Below are 20,491 nucleotides of genomic sequence, written 5' to 3'. Positions count from 1 at the left end.
AGGAGCGGTGCCCATGTCTCACGACAAAGCTTCCCGACACAAAATGACTCCGCCCTTCTGGACTTTCCACCAATTGAAGCCATACCGACAATTTACATTCATAGATGATACAATCATGCCACCTGTTGGAGATTTGCAAACTGGTCTCCCTGTCTCTGTCTCGGTCTAGGTCTCGGGTCTCTGTATATCAAATCAAATGTTATTTGTTACATGCGCCAAACACAAAAGGTTTAGCCCTTACCGTGAAATGCTTATTTACAAGCCCTTAACCAACAATGCAGTTGTAAGAAAATAGATAAGAAAATAAATACTAAATAAAGTAAAATAAATAAATGAAGTAACACAATAAAATAACAATAATGAGGTTATTTCCAGGGGTTACCGGTACAGAGTCAATGTGCAGGGCCTTTCTCTGACACCGCCTAGTATATAGATCCTGGATGGCAGGAACTTTTTGAAGATCTGGGGACCCATGGCAAATCTTTTCCGTCTCCCGAGGGGGAAAAGGTGTTGTCATGCCCTCTTCACAACTTTCTTGGTGTGTTTGGACCATGATAGTTTGTTGGTGATGTGACACCAAGGAACTTGAAACTCTCAACCATTTGCACTACAGCCCCGTTGATGTGAATGGGGGCGTGTTCGGCCCTCCTTTTCCTGTAGTCCACGATCATCTCTTTTGTCTCACTCACGTTGAGGGAGGTTGTTGTCCTGGCACCACTCTGCCAGGTCTCTGACCTCCTCCCTATAGGCTGTCTCATCGTTGTGGGTCATCAGGCCTACCACTGTTGTATCGTCAGTAAACTTAATTATGGTGTTGGAGTCGTGGGTGAACATGGAGTGCAGGAGAGGACTCAACACACACCCCTGTGGTGCCCCCGTGTTGAGGATAAACGTGGCAGTTGTGTTGTAGCCTACCCTTATCACCTGGGGGTGGCCCGTCAGGAAGTCCAGGATCCAGTTGCAGAGGGAGGTGTTTTGTCCCAGGGTCCTTAGCTTAGTGATGAGCTTTGTGGGCACTATGGTGTTGAATGCTGAACTGTAGTCAATGAACAGCATTCTCACATAGGTGTTCCTTTTGTCCTGATGGGAAAGGGCAATGTGGAGTGCGATTGAGATTGCATTCATCTGTGGATCTGTTGGGGCGGTAAGCGAATTGGAGTGGGTCTAGGGTTTCCAGGAAGATGGTGTTGATGTGAGCCATGACCAGCCTTTCAAAGCACTTCATGGCTACCAAAGTGAGTATTACGGGCCAGTAGTAATTTAGGCAGGTTATGTTTGATTTCTTGGTTACAGGGACTATGGTGGTCTGCTTGAAACATGTAGGTATACAGACTCGGTCAGGGAGAGGTTGAAAATGTCAGTGAAGTGACTTGCCAGTTGGTGTGCGCATGCTCTGAGTACATGTCACGGTAATCTGTCTGGCCCCACGGCCTTGTGAATGTTGACCTGTTAAAAAGGTCTTGCTCGCATAGGCTACCAAGAGCGTGATCACACAGTCATCTGGAACAGCTGGTGCTCTCATGCATGCTTCAGTGTTGCTTGCCTCAAAGCGAGCATAAAAGGCATTTAGCCCGTCTGGTAGGCTCGCGTCACTGGGCAGCTCGCGGCTGGGGTTTCCTTTGTAGTCTGCAATAGTTTGCAAGCTCTGCCACATCCGACGACCGTCAGAGCCAGTGCAGTATGATTCAATCTTAGTTCTGTATTGACGCGTCGCCTGTTTGATGGTTCGTCTGAGGGCATAGGGCATTATGGCCAAAAATTGATATTTTTGGCCATAATGGAAAATCTATGTCTGGTGCAAACCCAACACCTCTCATCACCCCGAGGACACCATCTCCACAGTGAAGCATGATAGTGGCAGCATCATGCTGTGGGGATGTTTTTCATCGGCAGTGACTGGGAAACTGGTCAGAATTGAAGGTATGATGGATGGTGCTAAATACAGGGAAATTCTTGAGGGAAACCTGTTTCAGTCTTCCAGAGATTTGAGACTGGGACGGAGGTTCACCTTCCAGCAGGACAATGACCCTAAGCATACTGCTAAAGCAACACTCGAGTGGTTTAAGGGGAAACATTTAAATGTCTTGGAATGGCCTAGTCAAAGCCCAGACCTCAATCCAATTGAGAATCTGTGGTATGACTTAAAGACTGCTGTACACTTGCGTAACCCATCCAACTTGAAGGAGCTGGAGCAGTTTTGCCTTGAAGAATGGGCAAAAATCCCAGTGGCTAGATTTGCCAAACTTATAGAGACATACCCCAAGAGACTTTCAGCTGTAATTGCTGCAAAAGTTGGCTCTACAAAGTATTGACTTTGAGGGGGTGAATAGTTATGCACGCTCAAGTTTTCTGTTTTTTTTGTCTTATTTCTTGTTTGTTTCACAATAAAAAATATTTTGCATCTTCAAAGTGGTAGGCATGTTGTGTAAATCAAATGATACCATCCCCCCAAAAATCGATTTTAATTCCAGGTTGTAAGGCAACAAAATAGGAAGAATTCCAAGAGGGGTGAATAATTTCGCAAGCCACTGTACTTGATGGAAACCTGTTTCAGTCGTCCAGAGATTTGAGACTGGGACGAAGGTTCACCTTCCAGCAGGACAATGACCTCTCGTCTTACCGGACGTAGCTGTTCTGTCTTGCTGATGCATGGAAAACCCAGCCAACTGTATATGATCCACGGCGTCGTTCAGCCACAACTTGGCGAAACATAAGATATTACAGTTTTTAATGTCCCGTTGGTAGGATAGTTTCAAATGGAGCTCATCCAGTTTATTCTCCAGTGATTGCACATTGGCCAATAGAACGGATGATAGAGGCGGGTTACCCAGTTGCCGACAAAATCTCACAAGGCACCCTGATCTTCGCCCCCTGTATATCCTTATTTTCTTCATGCAAACATTATATCCTTTGCGGAAGACTTCTTCTTTGAGGTGAGTAATCGCTGTTCTGATATCCAGAAGCTCTTTTCAGTCATAAGAGACAGTAGCATCAACATTATGTACAAAATAAGTTACAAACAATGTGAAAAACACAAAAAATATCACAATTGGTTAGGAGCCCGTAAAACAGCAGCCATCCCCTCCGGCGCCATTCTCTCTCTCTCTCTCTCTGTTTGTCTGTGGCCATTGGCAGGCTATATATAATTTAAAATGTCAAGCCACCACTGTAGGCTACAGTAAATTGCAGTGAGATAATATTGCAACTTTATTTTGAGTTTTTCAGTAGCCTTGCCATAGGCCTAAACTACAAATTTTTTAGAGCAAGCGCTACCCTGATTTATCCTGACCTCTGGTGGTTGGTCTTTGCCAATGCCTCCCTAATAAAGAGAGGTAGCAAGCAAAAGTTGTTGATTGCAGTGTTGCACAATGTCAAGAAATATGCATTGGCCTTGCAAAATATGTAAGAGTAGGCTATTACTTAACTGTCAATAAGTCGTTCTATTCACTGGGCTTATTGTCAGTAAGTTATCCTTCTCATCCATTCATGATTCCATTTCAATATACTGTATGGTCAGAGTGGTATGCACAAACATGCAGGGATGAAGCTTTTCTTCTTTTTCAGATAAGGGTGTAGATGTGTAATATGTGTCAAAGATGGACTAATGTATGTCAAGTACTTCTGTGTGTAGTTGTTATAGCCTAATATGAATTGGCCTACTGTATTCATACTATAACAACAAAGAAGTCCTTGACATGCAGAATACACAATTGAATAAAAGGTCATTGTTGCCACTTGCCAGTAAAATGTATTAGGCAGACCTACATGCTTTCAATGACTTTCGCTGAAAGTGGGTCAGTAGGCCTAGTGCCATATTTAAATCAAGTAAACTGGTAGGCCTAGGCTTCACATTTTCTTTCTGACCACACAGATATCAGATAGACAAGAAAAATGTAAACACTGCTTATCTGTAAACAAAGTCAATCTCAGATGTTGTTTTCTTTCTCACCGCCTGAGGGCGGGTACCCTTTGCGCGTCATCATCAAGCATGCGCGCATGCTGACAGTACAGACAACATAGCATAACGAAGGAAGCAAGCGTACGAAGAAAAAAAAAAACTGAGGAAGACACAAAAGAAAAAGTTTACTTAGAGTCTGAAGAGTGTGTAGCAACGTTTATAATGGACCCTCGTGTAAAGTTAGTTTCGCGGTTTCAATAGGGGACTTTTCACCCTGGAGTGCGTCTCTATACACGTATTGGTGCAGAGAGGAGCGAATGTTGTTACAGGTAAGAATTTACCTAGGCTAAATGTTAGCTCGCGAGCTAGCTATTTTAGTTCATTAGTTGGCGAATAATCTGCCAACATTACTCATTAGCTAGGAGGCAGCCTGTTGTTTTGATTGGAACAAAACTGCACATTAATCTGGCAACGCAACAAGTACCTCCGGTACGCCTTTTCAACCGAGTAGGACTCGAACTCATGTAAACTATTTTGAGCATGGCTATGAAAAGGAGCTGGCATAAAAGTTCTCAGTTTAGTTTGCGTGCTAGCTTCTGATGTACAGTAGCCTACATTTATCCCAGGCTACTGCAAGTTGTCAGGAATGCAGCAAAGAAGAGGACTGCACTTTTGTGGGCAAGCTGCCCACATTTTGAAGTGCATTAAATATATTTTTAAATAACCGAGCAGCGTTCAGTGCAGTACATTATTTGAAAGTTTCCAATTGACTGTCACGAGTCTGTTAAAGTGTGTCTGTGTTCGAAGAACTTGCTACAATGTTATGTTTCAATTTGCCACGCTTACTTTACGTTCCACAAACTTTGTCTGGCTTTCTACTTTGTATCCAGTAGGCAGGGAAACTCGTTTAGGTGATCAGCTGGAGGTGTTTGCCATTCAGTCTGTGGTTTCGGCTAGGCTCGGCCATATTGTGCAAGTGTTTGTCACATGTGAATTGCATCAATATTGAATTTAAAGCTGGGTAAACACTACCTGTTGATATTTGTACATTTTTGTGTAGCAGAAGGACAACCGCACAGAACCGTTATGAAACTACCACTATTCAAAAACCACATGGAAACTGGAGATATTTTTACATCACTAGTTAGAGGACAACCTGCAGAAAAATCTGATACATTTTGGAATGTTGCATCTTCATACAGTGGTCACAAAAACGGTTGCATGTCCTGTTTTAAAATGAACACCGCTCAAAAACCACACGGAATCTAGGAATAATGTGTATGTCACTAGTTAGAGGACAATTTGTAGCTACATTTTGAAGTGTTGCATTTTGATTCAAGTGTGTCCAGAATTCTACACTAACTTTTGACACTTTCAGTTTCAGTTGGTGGCACCAATTTTTGTATATATTTAAAAATAATAATTGATGTTAACCTGGCCTGTGTCCCTTAATGTGCCTGCATTTCATACTAAACCAGGCTAATAATGACTAGCCATCTTTTAAATTGGCATGCCATTGTGTTCTTACATGGATTAGGGTTGGGCGGTTTTCAGATTTTCACATTGTCATACGTCCTCCTTGCACCCTGGGATTTACTGTATGACTGGTTTAGTACACAAGGGGGCACCAAAACCACCCCCAGAAATTAGCATAAGTCATAGCAAATTTCCATGGCAAAAATAAATCAATTGCAGAGACAGGCAATCTAGCTCATAAAGTTATACATGTATACACTGAATCAAAATATAAACATGTAAAGTGTTAGTCCCATGTTTCATGAGTTGAAATAAAATATTCTAGAAATGTTCCATATGCACAAAAAACTTATTTCGCTCAAGTTTTGAGCAGAAATTTGTTTCCATCCCTGTTAGTTTTTATCCTTTGCCAAGATCAAGAAGCTGATTAAACAGCATGATCATTTCACAGGCCACTCTAAAATGTGCAATGCCACAGATGTCTCAAGTTTTGAGGGCGCGTGCAATTGGTATGCTTACTGCAGGAATGTCCACCAGGGCTGTTGTCAAAAAATGCTATGTTAATTTCTCTACCATAAGCCGCCTCCAACATAGTTTAGAGAATTTGGCAGTACGTCCAACCGGCCTCACAACCGCAGACCACTTGTATTGTTGAGGGCAAGTGGTTTACTGATGTCAACGTTGGGAACAGAGTACCCCGCGGTGGGGGGGGTATGATCAGGCATAAGCTACAGATAATGAACACAATTGCATTATATCAATGGCAATTTGAATGCACAGAGATACCGTGACAATCCTGAGGCCTATTGTCTTGCCATTCATCCGCCGCCATCCCCTCATATTTCAGCATGATAATGCACAGCCCCATGTCGCAAGGATCTGTACAAAATTCCTGGAAGCTGAAAATGTCCAACTTCTCCCATGGCCTGCCTACTCACCAGACATTTCACCCTTTGAGCATGTTTGAGATGCTCTGGATGAATCGTTTACGACGGCGTGTTCCAGTTCCAGACAATATCCACCAACTTCGCACAGCCATTGAGGAGTGGGACAACATTCCACAGGCCACAATCAACAGCGTGAACAACTATATGTGAAGGAAATGTGTCGTGGTGCATGAGGCAAATTGTGGTCACACCAGATACTGACTGGTTTTCTGCTCCACGCCCTACTTTTTTTAACGTATGTTGTGAAATCCATAGATTAGGGCCTTTATATAAATTCACTTATTTCCTAATATAAACTGCATCTTTAAAGTTGTTGCATGTTGAGTTTATATTTTTGTTCGGTGTCGGTAGGAGCTACCGACTGTCATGTCATTTTTGGTGAGTTTGGACATTTTGCAAGCGGATATGAACGAGAGGCATTGTGCAAATGAAGTTTTGACAAGCTTGTCTGAAGGAAGAGCATTACTGGCTCTCCAGCAGCATGTCTACACGCCGTGTCTGTGTGGAGTCTGAAGTCGCTAGGGCAACGGGCCTGCCTGCTTTCCTTAGAGAAGATGGGGGAGGATCATATGAGCAGAGAGGCGAAAACCCCCCCAAAAAACACAAGGAAATCAAGTCAGTGGCAGCTGTACAAATAACCCATCCAAAGGGCTTTGACTTCACAAACATGTTAGAAATTTAACACAATATGATGCCCCGTCACCTTATTCATTCAGCCACTTACTTACTTAGATAGCTGTGTTAACGCAGAGTTCTGGGGTGGGGGGAAAAGAACACATAAATAGCTTGCTGTGTTTTGTAAATGCAGATATAAAATGCTTTTTGTTGTAATCTGCTTCGCATCAAACTCATTTTGTGCTTCGGTTGCGCTTCTAAACTCGATGAGAAATCACAAATGGGCATTCTATCAGCAGACAGCGCGCTGACTGTTGTGTAGCTACTTTTCGCTTGTACTTTTCTCATTCTAACCAGCCTATTTTTCTCCAGTAAAATGCAAGAAACTTTAAGCAAAACATTTGCAAATGTAGCTGGCTACATTCTTTCTATGATAGGCCTAAACATTAGAAATATGATGGCCAGGCATCACTTGAAAAAAATACCTTTTTCATTGTAAGTTCATTTACTCTGGCTGCTAGCCAAATAGCGTTGACCTTCTGTTATCTGATATAACCGAAGCAATTTTCGGCCAAATGTGATACTCAAATGTATTTTCTGTGAAGGATAACTCTAGTTGCATGTCCCTGGTCACGCTATTGAAGCAAAAAAAACACTGACTTTCAATATAAACCGAGACCCCAGTCAATACACAGCTGGACCCACTTTCTCTCGTTGTGCTATTTACAAACACGCGAATGGCTCAACCGTTCAGGGGAACTACTTAAGCTTCATAATGTAACATAATGTGACAGTTGAAATGAAGAATGCAATCTGCTTTATCTTTTAACACATTGCACAAGTTGACTGCAAGTATTTACTTAAATAGCTACAAAAGTTCAGAAATACTGTAGTTTCAATGGTATTGGAAAAACCATCCTGTGGCTACTTCTAAATCCTTGGTATACTGCCCAAACCTAATTTGGATAGATTTACTGTAACAGAAAATAAACTGTTTAATTCAGATGCACACCAGCCAGTCAGTTTGGCGAGCAGTGTTTTTGTAGTGCACATGTGATGGATTTTTCTAAACAAATGGCCACTGGATTGATGCAAATAATCATTATTCTGCAAGGTAGTCATAAGCTACTTTGTCGTTACCTTTTTAATTTCCTTTCCGTCTACTTGAAAACAGTTAGCGATGTTAATGATAGCCTAATGGCTGCACAAAATGGTAGACATACAGGCTCACAGGGCTCGACGTTCAGGTAAATTTACCAGTGGCACACTGGGCCAGTGTCAACTGAAAGCTACTGGCCTGAATGGAGGTGAGAAAAACAAAAATACTGGCCTGGATCAAGCTCTGACAGGAAAGCGAATGATGCGTGCATAATTTCAATAACAGGAGGTTTTCTTTCATTTGCAGGATGAACAAGTAGCCTATACAGGGCTAATACAGACATTGTCAAGTCAAATTCAAGGACTTTCAAATAGTTTTTCAAGCACTTAATTGTAATTTAAGGACCGACATTTTATATTGTATTTTTGTAATGGCCTATAGAGAAGAGAACTCCCCAAATGTATGCAAAAAAATCTGCATCAAAACTTTAAGAATAATGCTCTTGTTAATAGGCCTACCCAATGGCATTCACATTTTTACATTCTAAAATGTCAATGTGTGCGTTGCTTGACTAAATAGACAGCATACTCCAGACACAAACACGCTAATGAAGTCCTGTCTGTGGTAGCAAGTCAGTCTCGCCATTTTAAGATTATTGTAACATTAAAGCGAGAAAGTGACCAAAAGCCGGGTGTCCTTTGTTATGTAACGCTTTGTATTGAAAACCAAGTTGAAGACATTTCAATATTGTTTTGCTCATAATATATCCACACATGGGTTTTACCGCAACAAAATTTCAAATGAGGGAAAACACACGAAAGCGCCTACATCTCTCAAACAGATCAGAAATGAAATTGCAGAATAATTATATTAGAGCAGTAGAACTTATAAATCGGCTACCATGACTTCAATGACTTTTCTAGGACCATGATAACTGAATTGCGCATTCCAAATATTCAACCAAAACTTGGAACTTTTTAGATGCCTGGTTTGCATACATATTCTTGCCTTAGCATTTACTGGTAGATGTCGTAATTTGGAACATCTTTCCTACTCCTACTGGTGATTTGGTCGGGCTTCGACCCCTGGTATCATATAAATCCACAAATCAAAACATTTGTGGAATTGCAGGAAATTAGCTTTAAAACAGCAAAACGAATCTGTGCCCCATGCAAAATGTGTAGAATAATTTAACTTTAAAACTGCAACATTTTTCTCTGCCAACAAGAGGGGTTTGAACCATTTGGGGTTGCGAGGTGGGGGTTTGTTACTAAGCCATTAAATGACTATATCCATCCGGACCTTTGCCACCTAGGATATTTTTGTGACCGTACCTTCTGAAATAGTACTTGAGTTCCCCTGATCTATAGGCTTTGTGCGCGTGTGATAATCAACATAAAGAACAGCTTTGCTAATCCACTTTTTATAGATTATAATGCCTGGATTAAAAATATGATTATTACAAACCAAAAAATCCCGCTGCCAAATGTGAGTCAAATGGTCGCAAATGCGACCGTTTTGGGCACAGTATCGAACCCTTGGGTTGCCAACTTTTAGTTAATCACTTCCATAGACCTCACACTGAAATCAATAGAAAAGGGGTTAATGTTTGGTGTAGGTTAGTTTAAACTATTCAAAGGCCACACAGAAACTTGGAATAATCAATACACGGTTGGTGAACTTTTTGAAGGCTTTTTGAATGGGGGATGTTGATTTTGGGAGGCATCTGAAATAGACCGCCTCGAATTATCTGTGCCATTTGAGAAAGAAAATGATTGCTGCATTCTAAGTCCTGTGAACCCCCCAGTGTGTGCATAATAAAATCAACAGAACAAAACCAAGATATTGATCTTGTCGTCGTGTTGGCTATAAACCAAAATTCGATGTGGTTGAAAACCGTCAACTTGTGCATTTTTTGGTTTTATTTAACCTTTATTTAACTAGGCAATTTAGTCAAACAAATTCTTATTTACAATGATGGTTTACAAAGGAACAGTGGGTTAACTGCCTTGTTCAGGGGCAGAACGACAGATTTTTACCTTGTCGCTCGGGGATTCAATCCAGCAACCTTTCGGTTACTGGCCCAACGCTCCAACCACTAGGCTACCTGCTGCCCCAATTTGTGTAACACATGTTAAATAGATATGGCAAAAATAATTCATCTTAATTTAAGATGATAGTATGATGAAGCAAACTCACAATTTTTCAATAATCACATTTTTCATTCGTTTAACCATTTAGAGATGTAATTTTTTTTTTCCTAAGCACAATTTAACCAGGTGCTCTAGACTAGCGCATCCATAGGATCTATGCAGCAGACTGAACATTTGACATCCCTACCAGTAGCACGCTTCCGATTCGCCATTCTAGTGCATAGGCAACTAGGCGTCATACACCACTTTGTAATGAGCCGGAGGCAGTCTGCATTTTAAAAACATATGCTTAATTGTTTGAAACCTGAACGTTTTATTGCATATTGAGGCACGTCTTAACTTGCTTCAAAGTAGCCTAGCCAAAATCTAACCAAACCTGCAGGCAATTATTTTATAAAGACTTCCATATGCCATTTAAACCAGAAGCCTTTTTCTCTCATGTTCTGTTGGTTTTCAAATCAACTTTCTTTCATTGTCTAGTAGCCAAAGGCACAATTCTAGTCATATTAGCAACCAATGCTTGTTGCATATTTAGATCTCCCCTCTTTATACATTTCTGACTGATATTTTACTCTCACATGAAACGGCACACAATGGTGTTTTCCCGCTAATTGCATTATGGATCCAAAATTTGTGCGCAATGCCAGGGGTTGTTTTTTTTTCACGTAAAAATTTGTATTAAAAGGCATAAATCTTACTGTGTTTTGTAAATGCAGATCTAAAAGGCTTATTGCAATTTCTACTCCACATCAAGACTCATTTTGGGCTTTAGTTGCACTTCTCCACTCAGATGAGAATTCAGCTGACTGTGTAGCTAATTTTCTCTGGTAAAATACAAGATTAAGTTCAAGCAAAACATTAGATTTGGAAATGTAGCTGGCTACATTCTTTTGATGATAAACATTAGAATTGGCCATGCATAGTTTTTGCAAAAAATACTTTGCTTTTTTATTGTAAGTTCATTTACTTGTGTGGCTGCTAGCCAAATAGCGTTGCACTTCCGATGAAAAGGAAGCTATTTTCTGCCGAATAAATATATATACAGTTGAAGTTGGAAGTTTACATGCACCTTAGCCAAATACATTTAAACTCAGTTTTTCACAATTCCTGACATTTAATCCTAGTAAAACAATCCCTGTCTTAGGTCAGTTAGGATCACCACTTTATTTTAAGAATGTGAAATGTCAGAATAATAGTAGAGAGAATGATTTTCAGCTTTTATTTCTTTCATCACATTCCCAGTGGGTCAGACGTTTACACACACTCAATTAGTATTTGGTAGCATTGCCTTTAAATTGTTTAACTCAAACGTTTTGGGTATCCTTCCACAAGCTTCCCACAATAAGTTGGGTGAATTTTGGCCCATTCCTCCTGACAGAGCTGGTGTAACTGAGTCAGGTTTGTAGGCCTCCTTGCTCACACACGATTTTCAGTTCTGCCCACAAATGTTCTATAGGGTTGAGGTCAGGGCTTTGTGATGGCCACTCCAATACCTTGACTTTGTTGTCCTTAAGCCATTTTGCCACAACTTTGGAAGTATGCTTTGGGTCATTGTCCATTTGGAAGACCCATTTGAGACCAAGCTTTAACATCCTGACTGATGTCTTGAGATGTTGCTTCAATATATCCACATAATTTTCCTGCCTCGTGATGCCATCTATTTTGTAAAGTGCACCAGTCCCTCCTGCAGCAAAGCACCCCAACAACATAACAATGCCACCCCCGTGCTTCATGGTTGGGATGGTGTTCTTCGGCTTGCAAGCCTCCCCGTTTTCCTCCCAAACATAACGATGGTGATTTATAGCCAAACAGTTCTATTTTTTTCTTCATCAGACCACAGGAAATTTCTCTTTCTCTTTTTTATGGCAGTGTTGGAGCAGTGGCTTCTTCCTTGCTGAGCGGCCTTTCAGGTTATGTCGATATAGGACTCGTTTTACTGCGGATATAGATGCTTTTGTACCGGTTTCCTCCAGCATCTTGTCAAGGTCCTTTCCTCTTGTTCTGGGATTGATTTGCACTTTTCGCACCAAAGTACCTTCATCTCTAGGAGACAGAGCGTGTCTCCTTTCTGAGCAGGAACGGCTGCGTGGTCCCGTGGTGTTTATACTTGCGTACTGTTGTTTGTACAGATGAACGTGGTACCTTCAGGCGTTTGGAAATTGCTCCCAAGGACGAACCAGACTTGTGGTGGTCTACAATTATTTTTCTGAGGTCTTGGCTGATTTCTTTTGATTTTCTCATGATGTCAAGCAAAAATGCACTGAGTTTGAAGGTAGGCCTTCAAATACATCCACAGGTACACCTCCAATTAACTCAAATTATGTCAATTAGCCTATCAGAAGCTTCTAAAGCCATGACAACATTTTCTGTAATTTTCCAAGCTGTTTAAAGGCACAGTCAACCTAATGTGTGTTAACTTCTGACACACTGGAATTGTGATACAGTGAAATAATCTGTCTAAACAATTGTTGGAAAAATTACTTGTCATGCACAAAGTAGATGTCCTAACTGACTTGCCAAAACTATAGTTTGTTAAACAAGAAATGTGTGAAGTGTTTGAAAAAACGAGTTTTAATGACTTCAACTGTGTATAGTTGCATGCCCCTGATCACAGTATTGTTGCTTGAGGTAAGTAAATATGGGCAGTTATTCTAACAAAGGTGGCGTGTGGGTTTCAATTTTGGGGAAGGTAATTTTCACCATAAATGCACCTTTATAATAAAGCATTTCATGTATGCTTGCATTTGCAGACTTATTTACGATGGTGGGCGGGAGGAGGGGGAGAGGGGGAGACAAATACAAGATGACTTCCATCTAACCCAGAGGAGGAAATATTTTTCCAAAAACAAATGTGGCACTTAACCAATGATAAAGATGGTGAATATGCACACTCAGTGGGGATATGGCCGATTTTTCTCTGCTGGTACTTTTCGCTAACTTAAAGACAAATTGTAGTCTTTTCATTGTCTTCTCTTTACAGCAATATCCATTTGTTTTTCGAACTGTTTTTCCAAGATTTGTATTTTTCAATATTGTGATATTCCTGGCAGGGTCTCTATTAATTTCGCTGACAGTCGCAACTCAACAATCATCTATTTAGTATTTGCTGCAGCCCTTCCGACTCAGTTACGCAATTAAAAACAATCAACAGCAAACATATTTTTTTAATTAATTATCCTCTGTGGCCAAAGCATGCTTTCTGGTATAGTAGCCTATTTTGAATTATTTGTATTTCTTTATAGACAGGAGTAAGCTATCATTTTGGCAATTTACTTTAGGGAAAGCTTAGCTTCCCCTAGCCTTATTGACGCCCCGCATATGTATTCTAACATCTTCAAATTACTCATCGGAATTCGGTAAGAATGACTCACGCCGTTGCATGTTCTCTTAAGATGAATTACCATAAACTAAATGTGATTTCTGTCATTCTGAAAACAGTGGGTGTACGCCCTAATCCGGTTACACAACCAATGCATATGGGTCTGGTAAATTTCTTAAATGTCCGGTAAAGAAAATTGCTGCTGGTCAAATGTCCAGTGCCACATTTTAACAGAAACTGTGCTACAGTGGCGTAGTAGGAAAATTAATAGATTATGTAAACAAAGGAAGGAATGATGGAGGAAGATTTTAATACAGAAGTGGTTGTAAACATCTTGGGGTTAGTACATTGAGGGCATTGCACTTCTAGGGTCAATATATGTTAAGTGTTGTTTTTCTGCTCCGTTGCCTCGCTCGCTGTTCAACGTCAAGCACTTCTTGCGTTGTGTGTTTCCCAACAGAGTTCTTCGAAAACTCCTTGCTGGCCTTTCCACATATTTGTTCAATTCGACCACAGGCACACCTGATTCATATTGACTAGTTGAATCAGGTGTGTTGGTAGTGGAAAAGAACATATGTAGAATGTCTGGAGGGCCCAATGAGTTGCACTTCTCTGCGCCATCTGGTAACCTTGGTGGTCATCTCAACAGCCACACCTCCTCCTGTCTGGCTTATTTTGGTGAACACACACACAAGCTATTCGGGGGATAATGTTAATTGCATTAAGTTCTTTCCATTTTTATAGATGACTACTTTATATTATCATGACGTGGTTCTGGTGTATTACATTTACTCCTATTGAAACTCGCACCAGTGATGTGAAATGAAGGTGTTAGCATTGTTAAGCCATAGGCTTGTATCTTGACGAATAGACTAATTTATAGAAATTACTTATGCACTTTGGTACCCCACAATTGAGTTGGCTGGGTGGGAGGACTTTCAGGTTTTTGTCTCAGATATCTTTAGCTTGTTGTCTGGAATTGAACATTGTCAATGAAACATTTTTCCCACATCCATGGATGTGTGAACATTTTTAGTAAAGGCAACAACACCACCAGTGAGAGGGGGGCAGGGGACCAGGCCAGCCAACAAGGGTTCTCTGGCTGTCAACGTCTGGCTGTCAACGTCTGGCTTTCCCCGGCTCTTTCACAAATATTCTTCATTTGCATGAAAAAACCTGCATTCAGAAACACTTTTTCCTTTTCCCCTCTTTCTCTTTTCTCCTCTTTCTCTTTCTGGTGATACAGGGCATCTATTCAGATTGTGAGAGGGAGGTAGAAAGAACAGCGGAGTGAGCATTGAGGAGTAGCTATGATTTAACACTAACAAGAAGCTCATTCAGATGTTTTCATTTCTTGGCTGTTTTAATTGAGATTTAAGAAATCTCTTCTAGAATGGTACTGTGAATCTAAGATGGAGGAGACAGGGAAGAATCTCAGCTGACTTTCAGGAAGGAAGCATTTAATATACCACACTAAAATAGCTCATGTCCTTTGGTGTAGTAGACTACTAGTACTATTTTCTGCTTGGTTGTAATATGAGCTCCTGACAAAAGGACTCCTGAAACCAGTTCCTGCTGTGAAGGCTGGGATGTCCAGTGTTCTCTCTGTGCTCCTCCACTCACATGATGGGGATCTATTAAGTGGAGTATCGGGCTACTGTTGTTATTTAAGTTAGATCTCATAGGGAAATGGATTTTGAATTCCAGGCTAGCGACTACCTTCCAAGCAGTCAGTCAAGACATTCACTCACCCTAAATCTTTGGGTATGGGACTATGTGAAGTATTTATTGAAAACGTATTGATCTACTCAGTTGACATTTTTTCACATTTAGAAAAAAGTGTTATGGTATAAATTCTGGTATTTTTAATAAAGGCCTACTGAACCTTGTTCAGCTAGTGTGACGATTCCGCCAGCACTGTCGGTTGAGGGATGAGCGTCGCATGGCAGTGACGCCACCTGTTGGAAGACAATGACTGAACCCATTTCAGTGCTTACAGAGGACTCCCTAGAGTAGAATTGACCCTTCAAATGAAAACGGTTTTATCTTTAATTGACTCTTCCCTAAGCCCCGCCCCCTTGGTTACTGTTGCAACCTCAGACAACATTTTCCTGGGGAGCCCCCTTCCCCATTCTAACTAGTGAAGACCCCCACAACAATGATCTCAAACTGTTTTTAATACACAATAAAATTAAACAGACTACCCCTTGCTAATCAGGTGACTCTCAGGTATGTTGTGGTGGACTGTCAACAATTACTTAACAAGATAATTACATTTTTAGTGTGGCTAGCCACTGGATGGCTCTGAATGCACTGCCAGCGTGCAGTCAAAGCTACTAACAGTCTTGTTCACATTGGCATTTTGAAGTGACTCAAATCAACAACAAAAAATGCATATCCAATTAGAATCTGATCTTTTTCCTGCAGTCTGAACATCCAAAAAGCACATCGCATCTGATATTTCAAGCCACATTAAAAAAAAAAAAAGATACAAATCTGATTCCTGGCATTGTGACCGGTTTTAACCGTCAAATCTGATTTATTTGCCCTCAAGTTGTTTTTAGACTTATTTGCCATTGCTTGGTAGTTTCTCTGACAGTTTGACAAATGCAAGTGGTAGCAAACTAGCTTAAGTTACAAACAAATTAGTGAATGTGCTAGCAAGCTAAACAGCTACCTTTTCTAGCTAGTTGACTGCTGTGGCTAGCCAAAAAGGAGTTGTTTTTAAAGTAGAACTGTTTGGCCATAATGACCATTGTTATGTTTGGAGGTGCACTTCACAAAATATATGGCATCATGTGAAAGGAAAATTGTGGCTATATTGAAGCAACATCTCGACATCATTCAGGAAGTTAAAGCTTGGTCGCAAATGGGTCTTCCAAATGGACAATGGCCCCAAGCATACTTCCAAAGTTGTGGCAAAATGGCTTAACCTGTTAGGGCTAGGGGGCAGCATTTGCACGGCTGGATAAAAAAAAATGGACCCGACTTAATCTGGTTACTAATCCTACCCAGTAACTAGAATATGCATATACTTATTATATATGGATAGAAAACACTCTAAAGTTTCTAAAACTGTTTGAATGGTGTCTGTGAGTATAACAGAACTCATTTGGCAGGCAAAACCCTGAGACATTTTCTGACAGGAAGTGGATACCTGATGTGTTGTATTGACTTTAAACCTATCCCATTGAAAAACACAGGGGCTTAGGAATATTTTGGCACTTCCTATTGCTTCCACTAGATGTCACCAGCCTTTACAAAGTGTTTTGAGTCTTCTGGAGGGAGATCTGACCGAACAAGAGCCATGGAACGATGATGTCCCATTAGACACCTGGCGCGCGAGTTCATGTTGGGTACCCTCGTTCCAATACGTTATAAAAGAGTATGCATTCGTCCACCTTGAATATTATTCATGTTCTGGTTAAAAAAGGCCCTAATGATTTATGCTATACAACGTTTGACATGTTTGAACGAACGGAAATATATTTTTTCCCCTCGTTCATGACGAGAAGTCCGGCTGGCTTAGATCATGTGCTAACAAGACGGAGATTTTTGGACATAAATGATGAGCTTTTTTGAACAAAACTACATTCGTTATGGACCTGTGATACCTGGAAGTGACATCTGATGAAGAGAATCAAAGGTAATGGATTATTTACATAGTATTTTCGATTTTAGATCTCCCCAACATGACGTCTAGTCTGTATCGCAACGCGTATTTTTCTGGGCGCAGTGCTCAGATTATTGCAAAGTGTGATTTCCCAGTAAGGTTATTTTTAAATCTGGCAAGTTGATTGCGTTCAAGAGATGTAAATCTATAATTCTTTAAATGACAATATAATATTTTACCAATGTTTTCTAATTTTAATTATTTAATTTGTGACGCTGACTTGACTGCCGGTTATTGGAGGGAAACGATTTCCTCAACATCAATGCCATAGTAAAACGCTGTTTTTGGATATAAATATGAACTTGATAGAACTAAAAATGCATGCATTGTCTAACATAATGTCCTAGGAGTGTCATCTGATGGAGATTGTAAAAGGTTAGTGCATCATTTTAGCTGGTTTTATGGTTTTGGTGACCCTGTCTTTGACTTGACAAAACATTACACACAACTCTTGTAAATGTACTGTCCTAACATACTCTAAATTTATGCTTTCGCCGTAAAACCTTTTTGAAATCGTAAAATGTGGTTAGATTAAGGAGATGTTTATCTTTCAAAGGGTGTAAAATAGTTGTATGTTTGAAAAATTTGAATTTTGACATTTATTTGGATTCAAATTTGCCGCTCTTGAAATGCACCTGCTGTTGATGGAGTGCACCACGGGTGGCACGCTAGCGTCCCACCTAGCCCATAGAGGTTAAGGACAACAAAGTCAAGGTATTGGAGTGGCCATCACAAAGCCCTGACCTCAGTTCCATTAGAAAATTAGTGGGCAGAACTGAAAAAGCGTCCTCGAGCAAGGAGGCCTACAAACCTGACTCAGTTACACCAGCTCTGTCAGGAGGAATGGGCTAAAATTCCCCCAACTTATTGTGGAAGCTTGTGGAAGGCTACCTGACACGTTTGACCCAAGTTCAACAATTTAAAGACAATGCTACCCAATACTAATTGAGTGTATGTAAACTTCTGACCCACTGGGAATGTGATGAAAGAAATAAAAGCTGAAAGAAATAATTATCTCTACTATTATTCTGACATTTCACATTCTTAAAATACAGTGGTGATCCTAACTGAAATACAATACTTGACATCATGGGAAAATCAAAAGAAATCAGCCAAGACCTCTAAATAATTGTAATCCTCCATAAGTCTGGTTCATCCTTGGAGCAATTTCCAAACGACTGAAGGTACCACGTTCATCTGTACAAACAATAGTATAAACACCATGGAACCACACAGCTGTCATATCGCTCAGGAAGGAGACACGTTCTGTAAATCAATCCCAGAACAACAGCAAAGGACCTTGTGAAGATGCTGGAGGAAACCGGTACAAAAGAATCTAGATCCGCAGTAAAACGAGTCCTATATCGACATAACCTGAAAGGCCACTCAGCAAGGAAGAAGCCACTGCTCCAAAACAGCCATAAAAAAGCCAGACTACGGTTTGCAACTGCACATGGGGACAAAGATCATACTTTTTGGAGAAATGTCCTCTGGTCTGATGAAAAAATAATAAAATAGACCTGTTTGGCCATAATGACCATCGTTATGTTTGGAGGAAAAAGGGAAGGCTTGCAAGCCGATGAACACCATCCCAACCGTGAAGCACGGGGGTGGCAGCATCATGTTGTGGGGGTGCTTTGCTGCAGGAGGGACTGGTGCACTTCACAAAATAGATGGCATCATGAGGAGGACAATTATGTGGATATTTTGAAGCAACATCTCAAGACATCAGTCAGGAAGTTAAAGCTTGGTCGCAAATGGGTCTTCCAAATGGACAATGACCCCAAGCATACTTCCAAAGTTGTGGCAAAATGGCTTAAGGACAACAAAGTCAAGGTATTGGAGTGGATCACAAAGCCCTGACCTCAATCCTATAGAACATTTGTGGGCAGACCTGAAAAAGCGTGTGCGAGTAAGGCCTACAAACCTGACTCAGTTGCACCACCTCTGTAAAGAGGATTGGGCCAAAATTCACCCAACAAGAAATAAAAGCTGAAATAAATCATTCTCTCAAATATTATTCTGACATTTCACATTCTTAAAATAAAGTGGTGATCCTAAGACAGGGAATTGTTACTGGGATTAAATGTCAGGAATTGTGAAACTGAGTTTAAATGTATTTGGCTAAGGTGTATGTAAACTTCCGACTTGAACTGTGTATATAAATAAATAAACTTGGCTACCTAACACACATTTGGAGAAAACTAGTTATATTAGCGAAGTAGCATTGGCATTGATTTCAATTGTGGCCAGTTGAGCTAGCTAACCCAGCTAGCAAACAATGGAGCCAAAGTATAATTTCAGATTAGAAAAATACTCCATCAGGCTTTGCATTTCAGGAATTAGTTGCAAGTACCCCTGGTGTACTGATCAATTATTTAGCCATGTAAACCATTTTTTGATATGTTTCAGATTTTGCCACTTGCCTAATTAGCTTCCTTGCATTTGGAACGGGAGCGTGTCTGAGGCTGGTCAGACCCGAGCCTGCTTAGTAACAGTTGCGATCCAACGGGGAGTTGCGATTGGTTGGGTTTAGCAAAGTGTCAATGATGAGTTATTTTCATTTTATTTTGGGTCTTTGGCTATTCAATGTTTCTCCCTTTTTTTGATTTAACTTTTTTTTTTTGGGTGGGAGGGGACATTAGGCAACAACAAAAAATCTGAACACTAGGCTAATTTGTTTAAATAGGATTGTTTTCATGTTCATTATATCCTTTCTGTCTGTCTTTCTCTAAGTTAACAGGATAATGTATAAACTAATAGTCCATCTCCTATTAGCTTAGAGGGTTAACCCAATTGTGTAGGTTGTTAAATCATTGTTTGATTTTGGTCCTGTGTGTGTTTGCCCCATATTTGTGTTTGTCATTATTGATTCTCTGGGGGTCGGTTTTGTGCTGCTGTCATTGTGCATTGGTTCCCCCTGCTCCCCTCCTAACCTCCGCCCCGGTCGGTGGTGTGACCTTCAGGGCTCTCTGACCTGCCATTCCAACCCCCCTCATCACACCCCATCACCCCGCTCCCTCCCTGGTCTGCTGTCCTGTGCCTGGGGCTCCCACCAGCACCCCTCACAAAAAGAGCCCTAATTGCCAGAAGAAGCAGCTGTGCCACAGAGCTGGAAGCCAGCCAGCCAGCATCGGTCACTGCAGAACCAACCACGGAAACATCAAAACAAGGCTGGCCCTGGTCTCGCTGCCAGGTGATTGGCTGTACCGGGTGATCATGTGACCGGGTGCTGGCTGGATGAGCTTTCAACGTCTGACACAGTTGAGGGAGATGGGATGGAGAATGTCACTGCTACCGAAATGGGGTAA

The 20,491-nt window shown here is 40.9% G+C and overlaps 1 protein-coding gene across 4 annotated transcripts in view; it reads left to right on the top strand.

The window, feature by feature from the left end:
* The first annotated feature begins 3,991 nt into the window (after window positions 1-3,991).
* Window positions 3,992-20,491, top strand: part of LOC106561897 (APC regulator of WNT signaling pathway) — a 57,440-nt gene continuing 40,940 nt past the window's right edge. Inside the window, exon 1 of one of the 4 annotated variants that reach the window (XM_014126219.2) lies at window positions 3,992-4,227. Coding sequence is in view for 1 of the 4 variants with exons in the window: in XM_014126247.2 (XP_013981722.2) it covers window positions 4,216-4,227 (12 nt within the window). In the remaining 3 variants the exon portion in view is untranslated. Of the gene's footprint in view, window positions 4,228-20,309; window positions 20,488-20,491 lie in introns of those variants that run through there. The other 3 variants (XM_014126247.2, XM_014126237.2, XM_014126256.2) reach the window with 3 other exon arrangements.

Source organism: Salmo salar, chromosome ssa01 (assembly GCF_905237065.1).
Source record: "Salmo salar chromosome ssa01, Ssal_v3.1, whole genome shotgun sequence".
In the NCBI taxonomy this organism is placed as follows: domain Eukaryota; kingdom Metazoa; phylum Chordata; class Actinopteri; order Salmoniformes; family Salmonidae; genus Salmo; species Salmo salar.
Note: the sequence above shows the minus strand (reverse complement) of the source record. Positions and strands in the feature narration are given on the sequence as shown.